Source organism: Polypterus senegalus, chromosome 9 (assembly GCF_016835505.1).
Source record: "Polypterus senegalus isolate Bchr_013 chromosome 9, ASM1683550v1, whole genome shotgun sequence".
NCBI classification, from domain to species: domain Eukaryota; kingdom Metazoa; phylum Chordata; class Cladistia; order Polypteriformes; family Polypteridae; genus Polypterus; species Polypterus senegalus.
Genome location: NC_053162.1, coordinates 136,991,231 through 137,015,569, shown reverse-complemented (window position 1 = coordinate 137,015,569; position 24,339 = coordinate 136,991,231). Strand labels below are relative to the sequence as shown.

At 38.0% G+C, this 24,339-nt stretch overlaps 1 protein-coding gene across 2 annotated transcripts in view; it reads left to right on the top strand.

Moving 5' to 3' along the window:
• Positions 1 to 24,153, top strand: part of LOC120535854 (alpha-2-macroglobulin-like) — a 193,887-nt gene extending 169,734 nt beyond the window's left edge. For both annotated transcript variants that reach the window (XM_039763969.1, XM_039763970.1), the window contains exons 28-36: positions 635 to 797; positions 1,539 to 1,732; positions 3,453 to 3,668; positions 5,925 to 6,046; positions 7,377 to 7,467; positions 7,650 to 7,718; positions 16,226 to 16,331; positions 17,153 to 17,194; positions 23,166 to 24,153. In XM_039763969.1, the coding sequence (XP_039619903.1) occupies positions 635 to 797; positions 1,539 to 1,732; positions 3,453 to 3,668; positions 5,925 to 6,046; positions 7,377 to 7,467; positions 7,650 to 7,718; positions 16,226 to 16,331; positions 17,153 to 17,194; positions 23,166 to 23,194 (1,032 nt within the window). In that variant the 3' untranslated portion in view covers positions 23,195 to 24,153. The remainder of the gene's footprint in view (positions 1 to 634; positions 798 to 1,538; positions 1,733 to 3,452; positions 3,669 to 5,924; positions 6,047 to 7,376; positions 7,468 to 7,649; positions 7,719 to 16,225; positions 16,332 to 17,152; positions 17,195 to 23,165) is intronic.
• Positions 24,154 to 24,339: the final 186 nt, after the last annotated feature.

Below are 24,339 nucleotides of genomic sequence, written 5' to 3'. Positions count from 1 at the left end.
GTAAGAAGTGTAAGAGTTTAAAATTGTATACAGTCATATGACTTTAGACTATTGTAATTTCCAACTACGTAAGACATTTTTAGAGAATTGTGGTCAAGCCTCTGCTTAAAAAATAAAAATTCCTGTGCACTGTTTTCTTATGGAAACGCATTCTTATTAGTTATATGGATACTTCTATGGTTTTAACTTATACTGTAGATAAGTTATACCTTATCTGTAGTTGCCTAAATTGAAAGCTGAAAGTAAACAGATAATTTTTTTGGCTAGAGGTCCTGACTCTCTCAGGTCATTAGAGATTCTTGGAGGTCTATTGAAAAAGAATACAGTTTATCCCAATGTCCTGGCAAAATTGCCTACCATGGCTTGGTCAGTCTGGCCCCCTAACCATCCTCTGACTCTAATTGGCTAACTATCTCTCTCAGCCAATCACCACCTAATAGCTAATGTGTGGTGAGCGTACTGGCGCAATAATGGCCGCTGTCGCGTGATCTAGGTGGGTGCTACACATTATTGGTAGTTAAACTGGTTCCCCTCTGTCTATGTAAAGCACTTTAAGTAGTGAGAAAAGCACTATATAAGTGTAATTAATTAGTATTGTTATTTTTACTATAGATTATTTTCATATGTTTTACAGGATTCTATTTTAAGTAACAGTCTTTCTTGCCTAAAATCATCATTAAGTACTGTGACTGATGTTTACTCAAAAGTCCTATTATCCTACATGTTTGCTTTGACAAGAGATGAACAGGCCAGAAGCTCTATGCTTTCTTTTCTGGACAAAGTGGCTGTTAAAGCAGGTATGAAGAGATAAATGAACAATAAGGATCATTTTATGATTTTCATTCTAATTTTCTCTGAAAAGCAGAAATACTATCTTTGATATTCTTTGACAAAGGAGTGATTGTTGGAAGACTTGAGCGAGGCAATCCAATTATAAAAAAGTTGAACCATCTCTAAAGTGAGAACATACTGTATATATATATTTAGCTAACAGGTATGGTGTACTAAAATGTCATCTACAGATTCTATAATAGGATTCAGAGTCTCTACTCAACTACTTTTATTCATCTTCCATTGTTTCTCTCAGCCATTCACTTTCTAAGGTGATTATTAGTGGTGAGTGAACCCCACAGAGGTCTCTTCACTGTGACTGAAGCAAAATTGCCGAACTTTTCAGTTCACCGAACACAGCAAAGTGCATTAAAGTCAATGGAAAAGGAGGAAGTGAACTAGTTTTTACTGGATTATAATGATGTGATTCTCTTTAAAGTGTCCCTAAAGGCTAGAGAAGCATCTGTCAGCTATGCAGGACTGATTATTGTGGCCACAAATGTGATCTGAACTGTGAAGCTGCAGTGCTAATTACTGCGCCCACATTCCCCAAGCAAGAAAGAGTGTAACTTAAACCACATAATCCATTTCAAACTTTGATTCCTGTGGTTCAGCAATTCTTGCTTTGAGTTTATAAATTAGTTAGCTTCTTTCAACAAAAACACATTTCTTTCTTCATGTCTTTCACATTGTCAAATGCTTTTCAGATGGTAATCTATTCTGGGAAAGGTCTGGATCTAGGGAAGAAATCATCTCTGTTCAGGTGGAGATGACATCTTATGTACTACTTTCACTGCTCTCCGGACCACCTCTCCCAGGATTTGGCCTTATGTATGCATCTGAGATTGTGCAGTGGCTTGTCCGTCAGCAGAACTCACATGGAGGCTTCTCATCCACGCAGGTATTGTCATTGAAAACTTCTTTTCATGTCCTCATTTCAACTACTCCAAATGAGTCCTATTTTCTTTATGTTTATGTAGCAAATGGCAGACATACAGTAAAGGGAAAGCAGAAGAAAAGTGAAAAGGCAAACAAGAAACTAAAGCGGAAATGACCTCACTAGAATAAATGGAAGTGGGTGAATCAGTAGAGAGAAATAGGAAAATTAAAAGATGGCATTACGTTGACCCTGAGAATTCCTCTCAAAAACATTTTTGTACTTTTCAAAGTTGCTTCTTAAACTTTGAGCTTTAGTGCTCCTTGTGCAGAGGCAGACATTCTTCTAAGATTAGTGGCCATGGCAGGGTCATAAATTCGATGGCCATTTGAGGAGCTAAGGAGAACTTCTGCCTATCTCAGTTACACCATAAAGTAGATGTACTAATCTGCTGCTTCCAGGCTTAGAAGTCTAACTATCCCGCTGTAAAAGAAGAAAAGTGCCACTTCAAAAAGTTAAAGCTAATGTTACAATCTGCATGTGTCCGTATGACAATAGTGTCTCAAGTAAACATGGTAATGTTGTTCAGGATATGTCATGCGGTGCCAAAATGAGGATCACACAAGTAGGGTGTTTATAGTAGAAACACGTAATTGCTCCTAACTGACAGATCAACTTCACCGAACAGATGGCCGGGGACTGGTCTACGCTTACTAACACTCACCTACTCCTGCTTTTGTTGTTTATATTCACTCACTGATCTCATTGTTTGCCCATGATTAACAAAAAAAGTTTTGACCTTTGAAGTCAAGTTGGAAATAGCATTACTAGAAATTAAAGTAGGGTGACACAGTGTTCAAAATTGTGTATAATAATAATAATACTACTTTTTATTTATATAGCACCTTTCCCATTCTCAAGGCTTTTCTTTACATCAAGTAGAGTAGTTAATAAAAAAGTTAGGCAAGCCAACTAAGAGGAATGCATGATAGGCAAACTGAATTCTCACGCCTACACAGAAGATTACCATTATCACTAATGTGAAAAGCTGCACTTAATCTCATAAGAGCATACAAATTTTGACAAAGAAGAGCAGACCATCATGCTCATTTGTTTAGCTAAGTTATTCCAAAATGTCATCCAGATACTTTTTTCTGTTTCTGCTTAATGGATATCTCATGTATTTTTTTTTGTAAAACTTTAAGCAAAGAAGTGCTTCTAGGCTTGACTCCTCTGTGAATTTAGAAATTTTTTATAAATACTTACTGTAGCTATTGTTTGTTTTAGTTTCCCATATTGAACACTCCTCATGCAAAACTTTTTTCAGAGGACTCATAAGAATTCAAAGGATTCATAAATCAATGCTTGGTAATAATTGAGCAGCAGGTACAGTTCAGATCAATCCAAAATAGCATTTATTATTTCTTTCCTAAGTAATCAACCTCTTGAATCGGTATCAATCCTTTATGGCAATAATCAAATATGCATCTACAACTTGGGGGAATTTACTAAAGAATTTGTGCAGATTTTTGATCTACATGATTTTAAAAGAATTGCTTGAAGGAAGGAATTCACAACACATCATCACTATGCATTTATAATAATTTTCAAGACTTTGGCAACAGATTTGAATTGGGAGGACTGACTTTCTCATTTGCTCAAGAGCCGTGATGAATACAAACATCCTTTCCACAAGTATGACCAATATACACTTACAGTCTGTTTTTGTGTTTTTCATCTACAGGATACAGTCATGGCGCTGCAGGCTCTTTCTCTTTATGCTGCTCAAACATTTAAACCTGATAGTTCTGGCACAGTGACTATTAGCTCTGCACAGGGATTTCAGACACAGTTCTATCTGGACCAAAGCAATCGACTTCTCTATCAAGAGAAGGCAATGTTTGAAATTCCAGGGATATACAGCATCAAGGCACAGGGTGATGCATGTTCTTTTGTGCAGGTCAGTGTCTTTAATCCTTTACACACTGAGTGACTTTTTTGTTATTTTTACAAAGCGAACTGTTTCACTTTCTGAAATGCAAAATAATATTAAACTTAAATATTATTATTACTGTTTGAAGAATAGTTTGTTTTAAAATAATCATTTACAAAAATATCACCTTTTATAATATTATTCATTTAATTAATACATTTATTTACTTAAACTGTAACTTATATTGTACTTTAAAATGCCTTTTAGGGTGTGCAGTCTTTGATAGCTAATATCTACATATATAAATAATACGAAGTTGACTGAGTGACTGGCTCACTCACTCATCAACCAAAACACCATTTCCTGTTCTGTTAAAAAATGAAATGTGGCAGGAGTGTACATCTAGGGCAGTAGGCATCTGATAGAAAAGGACATTTCAATATATATCAGCATTAGAAAAACATAATACTAAATAGCCCAACCTCTCCAAAATGACTGGACTGATTTGATTAAAATTTGGTGACTTTATAGAACAAAGAAAATTTGCCTATTACTGTGTTTTATTTGTCAATATTTGTTGGTAATAATGCTGTAACAATTGGGCTGTTCTTAGGTACCCCATCCTTTTTTTGGCTCAGTACTGAAAAGTGATCGTGCAGAGAATTGGGGCTTGTAGTTCATTCAAATGAATCCCACAAGCGAAAGAGTGCCATTGTAGCTGTAATCACTCTGCGAAATAAGGCTGGCAACAAGGGAAGGATAGATACCCTGAACATAAAAAAGAGATGAGGTTGTGAGCTTTTTGGAAATGAGATATGAAATGGACAAAGGAAAGTTAGGCAAAATTTGAAAAAGATGTGGTTAGCAAGTGCCTCCATGGGTACAATAAGAACTCCCTGTTTGGTTGGCTGCTTCTTACTTTTCGCGAATAAGTATAAAATGCATAAAAATTAAAGCTGGATTGGATTGTCGAGCACACTTATATATATAAATTTCAAAGAATGGAGCTGGAGGAAGCTTTGGTGGTAAAATACATAAAGTATTGAGAAAAACTAAGGTACCCCTTTCAAGGTCAGACAGTGATGTGCAGCTATGCTACAGTTCGCACCAGCAGAGAATTGCCAATACAGCATACTAGCCCAGTTTAATCCCTGTGTAGAACACAAACCAGGAGCAACGGCATGCCATGATCAGTTTAAATGCTTGCACGTCTCAGTATAGTGGTCCTCCAGGGATAGAATATAGTGGAGGTGGACATTGTTTATCTGTACATTTTAAACTGTGTTGCTTTTCACCTGTTCTTTTTCTGTAAAATGCTTGAAACATTCACTTCATTGCATGGACCACTGAAATGTACAGCCTGTAAAGTCAATGCTGTTTGCAATAAGCTAAAGTAAAACATGATTCAGTGTATATTGCTTTTGATCTAATTCTCCAAACCTTTGTAACTGTACAAGACTATAGATCAAAGTGTTACATTCAAATCTCATTGAAGCTACCATTTTCACAGTATGTGCTACAGGGTGATATGTTTATACCCACAATTCCCATTGTTCTTAATAATTACCTATTTGAATCCAAAAGAGTACAGTTTCCTGTAAAGTTGTGTTTTGCAATGATCATCCACAAAAACCAAAGTTAGTCAGCAGGAAAAGCAGGAATTGACCTACGATAGGAATGTTTTACTCGTGGTGAATTTTATATAGCACATTCAAGATTAAGGGGCCCCAGTGAACTAGTAATATTAAACCTCTTGGAAGAAAATAAGCAGTATTGTACGTAGAATGTACTTAGTTACTTGGCGTTTTGAATATATTCAGTTATCCCATAGCACTACAACCAAGGCCCGTTGTCTTCGGAAATTTTCCAGGTGAAGCTGGGAAGCAAAACTAGTACAATACAATATTGATTTATAAGTTTCAGCCAAGCTCAGTTGTTACAATGTTTCCCTCAATTAAACATGCACAAGGTAAAATAAAATATTTTCAAGTTTGCTTTTTCCAAACGTGTAAGTTTTCTATGATAATTACTAACCGGCTAAGAAGAATGAAGAACATCTCAGCAGATTTTTTTTTTCAGAATTAGACATGGTTCTCATGAGCCATGCAGTGCAACTGTACTTCCTGTATAGATTAAGCTGACCTTAAGTTACTGTAATTTTTTGTGTAACTGTGTTTTTAATATCATACTTTAAGAGCACTTAATGGCATTTCAACCATTTTATAAAGAATTTCTTAATTTTATGACAAAATGTTTTCTTGTTCTTTATAATTTATTTTTCAGCTAGCACTTCAATATAATGTTCCAACTCTTCCAGACTTTTCTAGTTTTAACATCTCAGCTGAAGCTTATGGAATATGCAGCGAAACTCAGAAAAATACGTTGGATGTTAAACTTGTTGTTGGGTGAGTAAAATCTTTCTTGATTTGGCCAAGCCTACCAAGAGGTTTGAAATAAATTGAAAACTACCTTATATTACCTTCAGTATTTCATGCCCTAGAGATTCCTCTCAATATACTGTGCTGGTCCACCCACACCAACATGTCTAACACACCCATAAACCTCATCATTATTTTTTTTCTTCACCCTGTCATGGAATAACCTCTGAAGAGAGGCCTTATTAATGCATCTTGTACTTGTAGTCTTATTGTTTTAATCACTACACTCAGCTGGAGAACATATGTGATTTTCAGGACATAGAAAGATTAGTAAATTGAGAGAACTTGACTGAGAACTCTGTTTCTGTATTTTCATCACGGTCATGACACAGTGCTTGTAACAATAAAGTTACTGCTACAGTCCAGTGATCGTTTCACAATCCACCGTGGCCTCACTCAACTAACACAATCCTGCCATTCTCAAAATTCTGCGTTAGAGGTAGCAATTCCTTTCTCACCTGAATAAGCAAAACACTGTTTTAAAGGTAGAATCATAACACTTAATTTGGCAGAACTGACAACCTTCCATTCCGCAACAAGTTGCAGAAAAGTATGCAAAAGTAATATGCAAACAGTTAAAATGTCGGCCTTACCTTGTCAACTTGGACACTATTCACTGCTCTGCTGCACCTTCAGATTCTGTGCCTGAAAACAACAAAGTTGAAATGGCATAACCCATGGCATTATTAAAGACACTTTGAATAAGCTCTGTTTAAAGCCAAGAAGGTATATGTTCCTTATATCAATAACTTTGAGACACAGGGAACGAAAGATGGTCCTGACACCTACTATGCACTCCACACTTTCTGCTTTCAACATTTGCAAGTTTACAATTCTAAATTCCCTCCCCAAACGAAATATCAGGTAGGGAGATGATTAGCACATCCTCTGGGTCATTAAGATACTGTACTTCTGCAAAGACAAAAAGCAAGTCCAAAGGTCCGCAAGTCAGGTCACAATCTGAATTGCTGCTCTTTAATGTGAAGTCTAGCTGCTAGACCAAGTCATGTCTCCAGTGTCCAAGTAGAGGGATTTTCTGGTTGTTAATTTAAGTTTAAATTGAAAACCTGGATATAGCTTATTATATATTTGCTTACTTTACTGAAAGCAAGTGCAAAATAATAATTCTGTTGCCTTTTTGACATAGCATCTAAAACAACTAATTAAGTCATCGAGTTTATTGTCACATTTAGTATAAAAGTAATTTTATTATGCACTTGTAAAAATGATAAAACATTAAAATTAATACTTAAGTACTTTTTAACATTGTCTCACATTGAATTCTCCTTTTGTTCAGATACAATGGCAATCGAGACAGGACTAACATGGTCATTGTAAATGTAAAACTTCTTTCAGGGTATGATGTGGATGGGGTATCAATTTCAAGGGTAAGTGGGTTGCAATTTAGGCACACTTTTATGAGCCATGCTTCCATAGTAACTTCCATATTGAGTTTTGTGCATCTAGGAATAGTACAGCAAAATTGTGTGTTGTATCATTTACCATATTTATTATTTGTTTTAATACCTGTCATTCTTTTTCACTTTCACATTACTCAACTTAACTGTAGCTCAGACGTATTCCACTTGTGAAACGTATTGACAACAATAAAGGATACATTGACATCTATCTTGAGGAGGTATGTATGGTGTATTTCCTAACTAAAGACATTCAAAACTCATACTAAGATATTTGATTAGGATGACACTTTAATAAGGAAATAGTGGCCTTTTATTCTTTGACTTTATGTATTCATTTGCCACCATCAAGCTGTTTGTGTTCTTATTTATAAATAGCAATTCATGGGTACCATATTTTTAGACAATGATCTTTACAAATATAGTGAAATCTATTTATTTTTCAAGACATTGACTATAACAGTATTTTCTCTGAAAGACTCTGTTTCAAGAAATTGGAAGTTGTTTTACTACCAGCTATAGTCACAATTCTGTAAGCAAACTGCTCTTTAGTTAAACAGCAATAATTAAACTTAAATGAATACTCCACCCAAAAATATTTTTTATATATTTCAAATAAAATATCTACCTATCTACCACCCTACTGATGCTTTGCTAGGCCTTTATTGCAGCTGTCTTCATTTGGTGCTTGTTCATTGGACTTTCTGCCATCAGTTTTGTCATCAGCAGGTGAAATGCATCTCTGCTTGTGTTGAGGTCAGTTGATTGACTTGGTCATTGAAGAATATTCCACTTCTTTGCCTCAATATGTTTTGGCTCATTGTCCATCTGTACTGTGAAGCGTCATCTTATCAGTTTTGCATCATTCGTCTGAATATGAGCAGACAGTATAGCTTTATACACTTCACTTCAAAGATCATCCTGCAACCTTCCATAGGTCATATTAACAATAAACACAAGGGACCCACTTCCATTGGCAGTCACACTTGCCCATGCCATAATACTGCCTCCAACATGTTTCACAGATGACGTAGTATGCTACAAATCATAAGCTGTTCCTTCTCTTCTCCATGCTCATCTCTATCCATCATTTGTCCAAGGAAAACTGTTCCAAACCTGGACTGTTTTATTAAAAATATTTTCTGGCAAGTCTCTTCTGTCCTTCCAGTGCTTCAGGATTACCAATGTTTGCACCTTATGTGAACCCTATGTCTTTACTTTTATGAAGTCTCTTGATTGTAGACTTTGGCAATGATAGGCCTACCTCCCTGAGAGTGTTCTTGGTTTTACTAAATGTCGTGAATTGGTTTTTTTTTTTTACTCCAAGGAAAGAATTCTGCGATCATCCAGCACAGTTGTCTTCCATGATTGTCCAGCTCTTCTGGTGTAGTTGAGCTCACAAGTGCATTCCCTCTCTTTAAGAATGTACCAGATGGTTGATTTAGCCGCTTATGGTGTTTCTACTATCTCTCACGCGGGTTTGTTTTGTTTTCTCTGTGTAATGATGGCCTGTTTTTACTTACATGGGCAGCTCTTTGGACTTCATATTGAGAGTTCATAGAGACAGCTTCCAAATGCAAATTAACAAATTGGAATCAACTCCAGACCTTCTACCTGCTTAACAGTTAATGAAATAATGAGAGATCTGTTCACACCTACCTATGGAACAGCTTTTCAGTCAATTTTCCAAATACTTTTGAGCCCTTGTTTAAAAATGGCTGTCATTCCTAAATGGCGCATACAGTATGATATTTCTGTTAAACCCTTTGAATTAATGCTGAAAACCTTCACTTTAATCATGTAATTATTTCTTCTTTTCAAATCCAATGTGGTGGCATATAGAGCCAAAATTGTAAACATTTTGTCATTGTGGGCCTGACTGTATGTAACTAAAGTACAAAACTAAGATTCTTATAGAACTGGGACACAATAGTGACCAGTGCTGTACAATGGCAAACAATATAACTAATATATGAAAAAAATATTTTTAAATAAAACATCACAAACAATTCTGGTTTATAAAATTAGTGAATGGATGTTTAACATTTTAAACATAAACTGAACACTTATTTTTATATGTTTTTATACTTAAATATTTACAACATGTTCACAGATACTTCATGGCCTTTTGTAAGTTTAGTCATGCCTTTATTTTTGGCAACATTTTAGTTTAGGTAAGGCAAAAATGCATCTATTACTCATTTACGTAATGAAACCTTAGAAAATGCTTATTTTGGTGTTAATGACACAAACAATTAATAAAGTGATTATTATTCTGTGACTTCACTTTGAAACGGGTTGAGGTGGCTAAAGTGAGACATATTTCTCTTGAAAGTACTTATTTCAGTATGAGATCTGTGAATTCTTCATATTAATAAGTAATTTTTCCAGTGTATCAAAGTTGGCTCCACTGCACAGAGATGAATAATCTATTTACTGATGCTTTATAAGTATAATTAAGACCAAAAGAAGCCTTTGCTAAGGTCTTATTGCATAAGAGTAAATGACTAATAGATGCATTTTTGCAGTATCTAATCTAGTATGTTATTTTTTTTTTTTTTGTTTATTTGAAATGAAGGGCAGCACCTTGAACCAGTAGTTAGCAATGTTGCCTCACAGCTTCAGTGTTCTATCCTGGCCCAGTCACTGCCTCTGTGGCATTTTCAATAAGTGCAAAGACATGCAGGTTAGGTGCATTGGCGCTCCTAAATTGACCCTAGTGTGTGCTTGGTATGTGGGTGTGTGTGTGTGTGTGTGCCCTGCGATGGGCTGACACCCTGCCCGGGGTTTGTTCCTGCCTTGCACCCTTTGTTGGCTGGGATTGGCTGCAGCAGACCCCCATGACCCTGTGTTAGGGTATAGCAGGTTTTTTTTCACATATTCTATAAACACATGTAGGTTAGGTTATTTGGTGACCGTAAATGAGAAGGTACTGTATGAGTCATATGGGTGTGGGTCTATGTGTATCTATTTGTGTGCTCTGTCATGGACTGGTACCTTCACCATCCTTACATTTTTCAGGATTCTATGGAACACACAAAGAGAAAAAAATCACCTAGCCTATTATCACTCAAAACAAGAAATCTTCAATTGAGCATCAAAGAGCAAACAAGGAATGGTATTTAAATTAATTAAACTTAGCAGAAATATTAGTAATCAACAAGAACAAGCAAGGTCCAAGTACAAATAATTAAGCAAATAAGAAGTACAAAGATTAAAGAACTTCACAAAATGAGATAACTAAACGGAAATTAATATGTGCAGTGTTTCAAAAGGGGAAACTGTTGTAGATACACACTTAATCAAAACTCAAAGTGGTATAATCTTCAGTAAAATTCTTATATCAGTAATAATTCACTTAAAAGAATCTGATCCGAAACTGAAACCAAGAAGTAAATTTAATGATTTTGAAGCTAGAGAACAACTCAAGTTGAGGGATGCTGATATCATTGAAAACATATACTGACTCAGTGAAGAATCAAAGATTTGCACCACCATTTTATACAATAGATCCTGGCTACAGACCTCCAGCGGCTGGCTTCTCAACTGCTGGGGGCCTGTGCCTGGAGACTTGAAGTGAAGAGTCTTAGCAGAGGTTGATGTTACATGTAAAGGTGTATATGAATGCTGAGTGTAAATAAACAGATGTAGTGGCATGTTGCTAAAAAGCCTAATATTATAGGTTTATTAAAAATATGACTTTGATAACAAAAGAGAGTTTACTCTTTCTGTACTTGTTACCGTAACAGAAATCTTCTTAAAAATAGTTACATTGTGTGTGTTTAACAAGCTAATATCTAAAAATATAATATCACAATTTAATACATTTATAATAATGTTACCATCACACAATGTTACATTTTAAAACTTATAAGCTGTGCAACTTAATATTTTTGTAAAACACACTTATGAAATAATTGGAAAATAATGCTACAAAACTTAATTTAAAAATATTATGGCTGCATATCTATAGCAGCAGATCCCACTGTTGCTGCTCGAGTTCACAGGGTCCCAGCATTATCTCACAAAAATAATCATGGTATATTTAACATAATGCTATTTTTAAATATTAAATTGTGACATTGGTATTCCATGATATTAGGTTTTCATAAAGGAATGTGGCGTTTATTTATTTATTTGTTGGTTTGTTTGTTTGTTTATTTATTTATTTATTTATTTACACTCTATGTCCATAACTACTTGTATGTTCATACATCCTGTACCAGAACTCTCCCCATCTCAAGCCATAGGTCCCTGAATGACTTCACAGGTTTCTGAGGCTGGCATGGGTGGTTTGCAACCAGATCCTTCTCCCTTTCTTCTTCTTCTTCATCTTTTGGCTGTTCCCTTTAGAGGCTGCCACAAGGAAAGAGGCTGCCACAAGGATAATCTTTTTCCATATCTTCCTGTCCTCTACATTTTCCTCTGTCACACCCATCACCTTCATGTCCTCTCTTACCACATCCATAAACCTTCTCTTAGGCCTTCGTCTTATCCTCTTGCCTGGAAGCTCTATCTTTAACATCCTTTTCCCAATATACCCAGCATCTGTCCTCTCCACATGTCCAAACAAACGCAATCTCGCCTCTCTGACTTTGTCTCCCAACCGTCCAAACTGAGCTGACCATCTAATGTACTCATTTCTAATCCTGTCCATCCTTGTCACACCCAATGCAAATCTTAGCATCTTTAACTCTGCCACCTCCAGCTCTGTCTCCTGCTTTCTGATCAGTGCCACCATCACCAACCAATATAACATAGCTGGTCACACTAATGTACTGTAGACCTTCCCTTTCACTCTTGCTGATAACCATTTGTCATAAATTACTCGTGAAACTCTTCTCCACTCATTCCACCCTCCCTGCACTCTCTTTTTCACCTCTTGTCCACAATTCTCATTACTCTGTACTGTTGATCCCAAGTATTTAAACTCGTCCACCTTCATCAACTCTGCTCCCTGAATCCTCACCATTCCACTGACCTTCCTCTCATTCACACATGTATTCTGTCTTGTTCCTACTGACCTTTGTTCCTCTCCTCTCTAGAGCATATCTCCACCTCTCCAGGGTCTCCTCAACCTACTCCCTACTCTCACTACAGATCACAATGTCATCAGCAAACATCATTGTCCATAGGGACTCCTGTGTAATCTTATCTGTCAACCTGTCCATCACCATTGCAAATAAGAAGGGGATCAGAGCTGATCCCTGATGTAATCCCACCTCCACGTTAAATGCATCTGTCACTCCTAGCGCAGACCTCACCACGGTCACACTTCCTTCGTACATATCTTGTACAACTCTTATATATTTCTCTGCCACTCCCGACTTCCTCATACAATACCACAACTCCTCTCGAGGCACCCTGTCATATGCTTTCACCAGGTCTACAAAGACACAGTGCAATTCCTTCTGACCTTCTCTATATTTCTCCAACAACACCCTTAGAGCAAATATTGCATCTGTTGTGCTCTTTCTTGGCATGAAACCATACTGCTGCTCACTAATCATCACCTCCCTTCTTAGCTGAGCTTCCACTATGGTTTCCCATAACTTTATGCAGTGACTCATCAATTTTATCCCCCTGTAGTTACTACAGTTCTGCACACCACCCTTATTCTTAAAAATCGGTACCTGTAAACTTCTCCACTCCTCAGGCATCCTCTCACTTTCCAAGATTCCTTTAAACAATCTGGTTAAAAACTCCACTGCCATCTCTCCTAAACACCTCCATGTTTCCACAGGTATGTCATCTGGACCAACTGCCTTTACATTCTTCATCCTCTTCATAGCTGTCCTTACTACCTCCTTGGTAATTCATTGCACTTCATGATTCACTATCTCCACATCTTCCAGCCTTCTCTCTCTCTCATTCTTTTCATTCATCTGCCTCTCAAAGTACTCTTTCCATATTCTCTCTCACTTGTGAATATGTTTCCATCTTTATCCTTTATCACCCTAACCTGCTGCACATCTTTGCCAGCTCCTTCCCTCTGTCTAGCCAATCGGTACAGGTCCTTTTCTCCCTCCTTAGTTTCCAACCTCTTATACAACTCATCGTACACCTCTTCTTTAGCCTTCATCACCCCTCTCTTCACCTTGCGCCCTATCTCCTTGTTCTCTTGTCTACTTTCTGCATCTCTCTGACTCTCACACTCCTTCTTTGACATCTTCTTCCTCTATATACTCTCCTGTATTTCCCCATTTCATCACCAGGTTTCCTTTTCCTCCTTCCTCAGTCCAGATGTCACACCAAGAACCCTTCTTGCTGTCACCCTTACTACTTCTGCAGTAGTTACCCAGCTGTCTGGTAACTCTTCATTGTCACCCACTTTCTGTCTTACCTCCTCCCTAAACTCAGCCTTGCAGTCTTCCTTTTCCAATTTCCACCATTTAATCTTTGGCTCTGCCCTCACTCTCCTCCTCTTCTTGATCTACAAAGTCATCCTACAGTCCGCCATCCTATGCTGTCTAACTTTTCCCTGCCACCACTTTGCAGTCTTTAATCTCCTTGAGATTGATACTTCTGCATAGGATATAATCTACCAGTGTGCATATTCCTCTACTCTTGTAAGTCACCCTATGTTCCTCCCTCTTCTTAAAATACATATTCACCACAGCCATGCCCATCCTTTTTACAAAATCCACTATCATCTGACTATCTTCATTCCTCACCTTAATACCATACCTACCCATCACCTCCTCATCTTCTCTGTTCCCTTCACCAACATGTCCTTTGAAATCCGCTCCAATCACCACTTTCTGTCCCTTGGGTACACTGTCCATCACTTCATCCAACTCGCTTCAGAAATCTTCTTTCTCATCCATCGCACACCCAACTTGCGGGGCATATGCACTAACAACATTCATCATCACACCTCCATTTCCAGCTTCATAATCATTACTCTGTCTGACACTCTTTTCACTTCCAAAACACTCTTGACATACTGTTCCTTCTGAATAACTCCTACCCCATTTATCCTCCTTTCCACACCATGATAGAACAATTTGAATCCACCTCCAATCCACCTGGCCTTTACTTCCCTTTCATTTAGTCTCTTGCATGCACAATATATCAACCTTCCTTCTCTCTATCATCATATCTGCTTACTCTCTCCCCTTATCAGCCATACTGCCAACACTTTAAGTTCCTACCCTGAGTTCCTATCTCTTTACCTTGCTCCTCGGCTCTTTTCTGCAGAAACGTCTCCTGCCTCTACTTCTCCTTCTTTGACCACCAGTAGCCCAGTTTCCACCAGCACCCTGTTGGCTAACAGTACTGGTGGCGGTCATTGTTAACCCAGGCCTCGACCGATCTGGTATGGAGATCTGAATTGTTGGCTGCAAGTTGATCTCTCAAAATTTTTACCTGACATAACAAATCCCCAACCCATTTATCCAGGCTTGGGACCGGCACGAAGAAACACACTGGTTTGTGCATCCCCTGTGGCTGGGGTAGATCCATCTCCTTTTATCTGACCTCAAATGGCTGCCATATTTGTTAGCATGTCTAAGGAATTAGCAGTAATTATAAATAGTTATAGATCCCAAAATTTAGCCTAATTTCTTCAAAGGAAACAGCAGTTAAAGTTAGGAAAAGATGTAAAAGGAAAAGAAGAGCTGTCAAGGTGTGGCTCCAACTTAACCAAGTCTAGTGATAAGCAAAACACCTGATTTCTGCATTGCAGATGGTTTTTCAAAATTACCCTTAAAATTCCTTTTTGCAATAACAAAATGCGAAACTCACTATATTGAGTTTTTGGAATTTTCAACTGGTTCATATTGGAATTAAGGAACATTATTTTACAGGGTTTATTCAGCTGCAGAAAGCGCTGTCATCTCCCCAGTCATTCACATCTCCTTCCATGCAGCTCTGTCTGCTGTCACTCATTTTGAGCAACCCTTGCTTGCACATTCACACCACAGATTCTGCCTCACAACCCCTTTTGTGCTCACTTTCACCAACTCACATCAGCTAATGCAACTAAGGATCACCGTTGAAATTCAATGGTAGCCACACACCCAGGCCAATTACTAAGAATAAGTGCCACTGAATACATCAAGTGAGTGCTTTCTATTTGCATGTCCCTTTCCTTGCTCTGTACCAGAATAGATTTGTTAATGCTTTTGCATATGGGGAAAAAATGTGTAGATGAGGTGAATATATATTTGGAAATGGTACAAATTTCACTCTTTATAAATACCACTTATTTCTCAAATTCTTTTGTAAAATAAACAACTTCCACTACAAATTCAATTTTTTTACTCATTACTGACCATGTCAGAAGGTCATAAAGTAAATAGCTATACGCTTATAATGCATCACCATGTATGCAGATATCCTTTATTTATTAACTGCATTTATCGCTGAGAATATTAAAATTGGAACACAATGATGGCATAGTAGTTACCCCACTTCTGCAAAGACTTTGTTTTGATTTGCCACCAAGTTACTGTGTATGCCTGTTTGAAATTCTGCCCCTCACTGACTTTGTACTTTTCTGCTATAGCTGGAGGTAGGGAGGGCTGCTCAGACCTAGTCAGCCTTCAATGAGAAGTACATGAAAATGGAAACATAATTAGATACTGTGCATTATTTTCTTTTCTTATTCTGAAATATTTTTCAAAATCATTTTCAGTTTCACTTGGGTTTAAGCAAGTTTCAGAATGTTACGCTATTGTATTATTTTAGGGTATGTACTATTGTATTGTGTTGTGTTTTTTTTCAGCTGCTGAAACAGACACCTTTGACTTTGCAGTTTACCATTCAAGAAGGGATTGCAGTGAAGAACATTAAACCAGCTACTGTCAGAATTTATGATTACTACCAAACAAGTAAGCCATTGATAACAAACAATGCTCACCCCACTTCATTCTGTCTCTTCTTAAATAGACATACAACATTATTTGGTTTGATTGTTGTATAATTTAAAAAATCATTTAAAATGACTTTGTCTATAACAAAGAATAACAGAGTAGATTGCAATATATTAAATAGTTATTTGATTCCTTTCATTTCCCTTTTTCAGTCATGACTTCACCCAAAATGTTTACACAGTGCTATAGCATATATTAGGTCTTCATAAGGGTTATACAACAACAAAAACTAGGGTGATGAAAGCTTGCTGGCTGATCACTGACCTTTTGCTGATATCTCCTTTTAAATTTTTAAAATATTTCCCTTCTTGTGAATAGTGACTTAATATGGTGCAACCCTAATTACCACTTGACAGTTGGATAAGCTCACGCAGTGCTCTCCTCTCAAAGTGTCCATATGCCTGGCAAATTCATTCTAAAAAACGCAACCAAACATAAAATATTTTCCCACATTTAGAATATTTGGGACACACTTTTAATGTTAATCAGAGCCAGCATTTTTAGTATCATCGGTGTATGATTTAGAAATTGTAATGAACATTATTATGAATAAATAACCACTGAAAAAATGTTTAAAGAAATGTTAGAAGTATTTCCACATCCTTGTATTTTGACACCATTAATGATTCATACACCACCATCCAAGTCTGACATTGTGGATTACTTATTGCAGGGTTCCAAACTATTTATGCAGTTTAGTGAGTCCTGAATTATCTTGCTTTCCACTATCTTGTAAAAGAAAACTTCCTACTAAAGGATTTGTCTTCTTTATTTTGCAGATGATCATGCTGAAGCTGAATACAGAACACCTTGCTCCACAGGTACACTTTTCTTAATATTTGCCTTGTCAGACTGTTTATAAGGCACAGCAGTCAATGTTCCTCCTGAGATGTGGGCGAAGTTTTTGTGAGCGAAGAAGGGAATGAGAGATCGAGAGTTGGATCAGAGCTATGTCCAAAGTCATGGGGATGTTGTACCGGTCAGTCATTGTGAAGAGGGAGCTGAGACAAAAGGCGAAGTTCTCAATTTACTGATCAATCTATGTTCTAGCCCTCCTCTATGGTCACGAGCAGTGGGCAGTGAGTGAAAGAACTAGATTATGGATACAGGTCAGGTCAGGTTGTGGAGCATGCACTGGTACAGCTCGTTGCCGCACCTACCACACAACAAAACAGCTCGGGATCCCAGTTGGCAACCCCCTTATCTGCTGCAGCCAGGTGTTTCGTGGGCATCCCCTTGGCCTGGTCCAGATTCCCAGGACTTCAGCAATGAGGATCCTGCCAGCTGGATCACCCTCAAGGAATAGTGCCACATGACCATAACTGATGCTACCTTACAATGTAGGCAATGTGCCTCATTCAAGACTCTCTGAGCAACCGCTCATTTAACATGAAGTCAAACCAGCGGTACCCAAAGACTCTCTGAAGAGACACAGTACCAAAGAAGTCCACACTTTGTCGCAGATCACTGGATAGTGTCCATGTCTCGCAACAATATAGCAAAATAGGGAGCACCAGGAGTCTATAGACTTGGACACTCCTTCATTTGCAGGGACCTCATTCCTCCTTTTCAGGGATCTCATGACCCACCCCCCCATGCTCCCCCAATCTGCCTACTGACTTCATAGGAAGAGTCAGGACAAACATGAATATCACTGATGAGTTAAGTAAACTTCTCGACATGGTCAATATTCCCTCCACATACAGACACGATATTCCCTCCACATACAGACACACAGCTAACAGCTGTGCCCAATAGGTCATCAAAGGCCTGCATCTTGGTTTTTATCTATGACAATCACAAGCCTAGACACTCAGACTCCTCACTCATTCTCTCAAGAGCCCAATCAGAGCCACCATTGATTCCACAAAGATCACACCATTGTTGGCAAAGTCAAGATCAGTAAATCTCTCTTCACCAACAGATGCGCCACAGCCACTGGACCCCATGACCCTCCCGAACACCCAGTCTATGCAAGCATTGAACAGAGTAGGAGCAAGAACACACCTCTGATGAACCCCAGATTATACTGGGAAAAATGCAGAGGTTCTGCCTCCACTCTCTTCAGCGCTCACAGTGCCAGTGTAAAGGCCGGCCATGATATCCAGCAACTTTGGAGGAAACCCACAAAATCTCAGGATGCTCCACAGGGCAGCTCGATCAACTGAGCAGAAAGATTTATGAAAATCAACAAAGGCTGCAAAGAAACTCTGCTGATATTCATGTTTGCACTCGATGAGAATCCTCAGTGACAGGATGCGGTTCATGGTAGACTTCTTAGGCCTAAAACCAGACTGCTGTAGTCACTGGTAGTTCAGCAGGTGATCACGGATCTGATTGAGGATGACTGCAGCAAGGACCTTGCCTGGGACCAAGAGCAGTGTTATCCCACTGTAGTTGCCACAATCAAGGGAATCACCCATCCCTTTCCAGATAGGGATGACAAGTCACGTTTTCCAGTCAGTTCGGATGATGCCAACTTCCTAAATGGAAGCAAAGATTGCTAGCAATGCAAGTAGGGCAGCCTTATCATCAGCTTGTTCACCCCAGATTCCATAGATCCTTGCAGCCTATCCCTACTCTCAGCTGGTTCATCACCTGTACAATCTCAGTGAGACTGAGTGGTCCACAGCTAATTGAAGGATCAGTCTTGAGAACTGTGGACCTAGAGGTGTCCTACATCCTAGCCAGAGAATCAGCTTTAAGCAGGTGCTCAAAGTAGCCAGCCCAGTGAATCACAACTGCAGCATAGATACAATTGGCAGAAAAGAGTTCACTTTGCAGGGTGTCTAGGCTCAGTCTTACTGTAGAAATAGGGTGAGAAATGTAGACATTCAGAAGGAACTAAAGGTAGAGCTGCTGCCAGGAGCCAGTGGAGGTAGTTCAGGCACCACATTAGGATGCTTTATGGACACCTCCCAGGGAAGGTGTTTCGGGCATGTACCAGGAGGATACCTCAGGGCAGACCCAGGGCATGCTGAACCGATTACATCTATTGGCTGGCCTGGGAAAACCTCTGTCTCTCCCAAAGTAGTTAGAGGAGGTGACAGGGGAAAAGGGATGTCTGTGAATCATTGTTCAGACTCCTGTCCCAGCATTCTGGAAACTGGATAAGCAGCAGAAATGAATGGATAGACTGATGGAGTTTAGTTGTTGTTGAGATACGTTTTTGAATTTCAAAAGCATCAGCAAATTTTTTAAATGATGTTTCTCAGGGATGGATGGATGGATGTTTCTCAGTGATTTTAAGTCCCACTCCTAGGGAACTCAGTGCAATTGCGGTTTTTTCTTTAAACCAGTTTCACAATCAATGAGTCGTTTTACCACTAACTGGTCTAATGTTTAAATATCTGTCTTTTTTCTTAACTTATACTACATTTAGAAGAGAGCAGTAACAAGAGATTTACACTCATAAGAAATTTTTTAAATATTTATAATTTTGCCATTGTTTTCAGTTTTTAATTCTCTTTGCCATTTTTAATTTACCTTTTTCTGTGAATTTTTTTACCCATAATTGTACCTTAATCGTGACAATTAACAATAAGTGAAGGAGACACTAGGGACATTTACAAATACAGTAAAACTAATAGATTAAAAGCACAATCTCACACCTGAACGCTAGAAGTAACCAACAAACATGTAAAAATTGTTTCAAAAGAACTGCTTCGAAGTTCATCAGCATAAATTTCCTTGAAAACATACAAGCAAACATTTTGAAAAAATATATTTTCATGCATTTTAAATAATGCCCATTCTGAAGTATAGAAACTTATAAGCCTGATCAGATGCTGTATGGTTCATTGCTCTACTGTAGTGATAATACTTAAGTATGCTGTTGGGCACTGAAAGTTTTTCTATACATTTGAAACTAAGTTTAAGCTAATGCCCAGGTTGCCCATATGGGTGAGCTTCAGATATATGAATGTTGTAAATAGCAAGAATAAACATTTGAAATAAATATGTTCAGATCAAGTATTATATTTGATTTACTCAGTATAGAGTGTATATACAGTGGATTCAGAAAGTATTCATTCCCCTTCACGTGCTGCACACTTTATTGTGTTGTCATTTTAATTGTAAACATAAATTTGCCATTTTTATTCTGTCAACCTGCACTCTATAGCCTATAATGATAATGTGAAAACAAGTTTTCAGAAAGGATAGCAAATGTGTTAAAAATCAAATACTGAAATCCTACTTTGTAGAAGCCCCATTGCCAGCAATTGCAGCTTGAATCTCCTTGGGTAAGTCTTTACAAGCTTTGGGCAGTTTATCCTGTTCTACCTGGCAGATCCTCTCAAGCTTCATTAGACTGGTTGTAAGCTGCCATTTTCAGGTCTGTCCAAAGTTGTTTTTTGGGATTTAAGTCTGAGCTTTTGCTGAGCCACTCAAGAACAGTGTGTATTGGTTGTATGCTTCGGGTCATTGTTGTGCTGAAAGGTGAAATGTTGCCCCCAGTGTAAGGTCATTGGAACAATGAAGCATGTTTCTTTCAAGGACCTCTCGGTATTTAGCGGCATTCATCCTTCCCTCAGTTCTGTACAGTCTCCCTGCCCCTTGTGCTAAGAATAACACTCTTAACATGATGCTTCACTAGAATGATTCTGTTAGGCTGTGCCAGGTCTTACCCAGACATAGTGTTTTTGTTTCATCATACCTGAGAACCTTTTCCCTCATGCTATCAGGGTCCTTTAAACAGTCATGTGCTTTTTTACTCAAGTGTGTCTTCCATCTAGCCACTGTACTATAATTACCTCCTTGATGGAGAGCTACTAAGACGGTTGCCATTCCAACAGATTCTTCCATCTCAGCTGACTTCTGAAGCTCTTTTAGAGAGACCATTTGCTTATTGTCACCTCCCTCACCAATGTCCTTCTTAGCCGGTTATTTAGTTTGGCTGGATGGACAACTCTAGAAAGAGTTCTGGTGGTTCTGAACTTCTTCCATTTCACAAGTGTTGAGGCCAGTGGGCTCCTGGGAATGTTCAACATTTTAGAAATGCTTTCATACTATTTCTCTGTTTTATGCCTAACCACAATTTTAATGCAGAGGTCTACAGAGTGTTTCTTTGATTTCATGAATTGTTTTTGTCCTGACATGCTGTGTGAATCATGGTACCTTATACGAGGTGTGTCTATAAAATAACTAGACTGATTAAATATTCACCTTTATTTATATATATTACAAATTGAATGCTTGTCCTCTTCAATATATTCCCCATTTGCACTAATACATTGCTGCAGTCTTGTTTTCCACTGGTTGAAGGCATGGAGCAAATCAATTTCTGTCAGCTACTTTAAGACATACAACATTTTCTTCTTTACAGCATCAACTGACTCAAAACGTGTCCCTTTAAGCACTGATTTAACTTTTGGGAAAAGATAAAAGTCACACGGTGCTAAATCGGGGAAATATGGAGGATGTTCAAGTGTAGTAATGTGCTTGTCGGTCAAAAACTGCTTTATAGAAAGTACTGTGTGAGCAGGTGCATTGTCCTGGTGAAGAATGAAACCATTTTCCCACTGTTTTTTTCTGACTTTTTCTCTCAGCTTTATCAAAACTTCCTTATAAGACGGTGCTGGTCATGAAATTAGAATATTATGACGAAGTTGATTTATTTCAGTAATTCCATTCAAAAAGTGAAACTTGTATATTAGACTCATTCATTACACACAGACTAATGTATTTCAAATGTTTATTTCTTTTAATTTTGATGATTATAACTGACAACTAATGAAAGTCCCAATTTCAGTATCCCGGAAAATTAGAATATCAATTAAGAACAGTGCAAAAAAAGGATTTTTAGAAATGTTGGCCAACTAAAAGGTATGAACATGAAAAGTATGAGCATGTACAGCACTCAATATTTAGTTGGGGCTCCTTTGGCCTGGATTACTGCAGCAATGCGGCGTGGCATGGAGTCGATCAGTCTGTGGCACTGCTCAGGTGTTATGATAGTGGCCTTCGGCTCTTCTGAATTGTTGGGTCTGGCGTATTGCATCTTCCTCTTCACAATACCCCATAGATTTTCTATGGGGTTAAGGTCAGGCGAGTTTGCTGGCCAATCAAGAACAGGCATACCCTGGTCCTTAAACCAGGTACTGGTAGCTTTGGCACTGTGTGCAGGTGCCAGGTCCTGTTGGAAAATGAAATCTGCATCTCCATAAAGTTCGTCAGCAGCAGGAAGCATGAAGTGCTCTAAAACTTCCTGGTAGACGGCTGCGTTGACCTTGGACCTCAGAAAACACAATGGACCAACACCAGAAGATGACATGGCACCCCAAACCATCACTGACTGTGGAAACTTTACACTGGACCTCAAGCAATGTGGATTCTGTGCCTCACCTCTCTTCCTCCAGACTCTGGGACCTTGATTTCCAAAGGAAATGCAAAATTTACTTTCATCAGAGAACATAACTTTGGACCACTCATCAACAGTCCATTCCTTTTTGTCTTTAGCCCAGGCAAGATGCTTCTGACGCTGTCTCTTGCTCAAGAGTGGCTTGACACAAGGAATGCGACAGTCTGGATGTACCCTTGGAGTCATTTCTGAGGTCTCAAGATTGAGCTCATTTAAGTATTATAGGCACAGCACATTTCTGACTACATTTTTGGTAATCAAATGTATTGCCCAGATAGTTTATGCCTGGTTGAGTTTTAAAGGTGTTCCCTGCAAATAACCCATTGAACGGAGTGTTAGGAAAAAAGAAATGGCATACAATGTTTGGCTGAATGTTCTGTTCTCATGATCTGTTATGCAGAAGATATCACAAGAAATATTTTATTTTTCAGATGATGAAGAAAAAACTACTGCATTGTGAAAACAGAAACAAACGAACACAATGTTGACAATCTGAATGTGTATTGATGGAAACAAAAAACACCTGTTTTGAATGAATTTAACAGTGCTTGGAAAACAGCCTTCTACATTCTCTTCTCCCATATCCCAAGTTGGCTGACATTTGTACTGAGGGGTCTGTCAATAAATAAATAAATAATAAATAAAATGACTTTTCATAAGGGGTAATGGGAGTGAATGTTCTAAAGTCAGTATTGGTACAGTAAATATAAGTTCACTCTGGTTTATATATACTGTATTAGCTATGAGCAACATAAGTAAAATCAGAAAAACAATGCTATAATGCAAACTCCCAACATTTGATACTAGTGATACTGTTTTTTATATACAAAAGATGCTTTAGATATACAGTACAGTAGACTGTTTGGGGTACAAGTTATCTGTCATTCACATTTCTCTGTCATACTTTTTAATCCTTTAAAATTAAGTCACTGCTTTAACATTTATTGTACATTTGGACAGAGCTACAACTAGTAATTACCAGGGAAAAGTGCAACGGTTAATTCTTTTAACACAATGTTTGGGTAAGCAAGTCACTGCAATTCAGGAGGTACAGGTTATAGTTAAATGGTTCAGTTGTTTGACTATTTTATACAATTGAGAATCACTTCCAGTAATAATTCTGGGCTGCATCCTAGTGATTGTTTATCTCACAGCCCAGCCAACAGATGCTTATTTACCTTGTAGAAAATGTATCCTTTATCAAACATGAAATATTCTTTGTAATGTGTTTTAATATTTCCAGTGGAGAGATAATCTATGTGTACTGTAATAAAGGCATAACTCAAATAGGTTTCACTAATGTTACCTTGGTGTTTTTGCTGACAATCCCATTGATTGTGGTTTTCTCCTGTTTTAATGGTTGTAACTCTGCTAAGTTGTACATGTGCTCCAATAAATAAATTCTGCTTTCCATAACAATCTCTGTCCTTGTTTCTTCTGCTTTTTTTTCTAGTGAAACAAATACTATAAGATAGTTTACCCTTGATACTGTATATTGTAAAAGGCACTATATATCGCCCGACCCGGCACAGACCACGCAGAGGCAACGTGTACAAAACACACAGGCTTTTATTTTTCTTCAGCTGTGTGACACGTCTTCCCCGT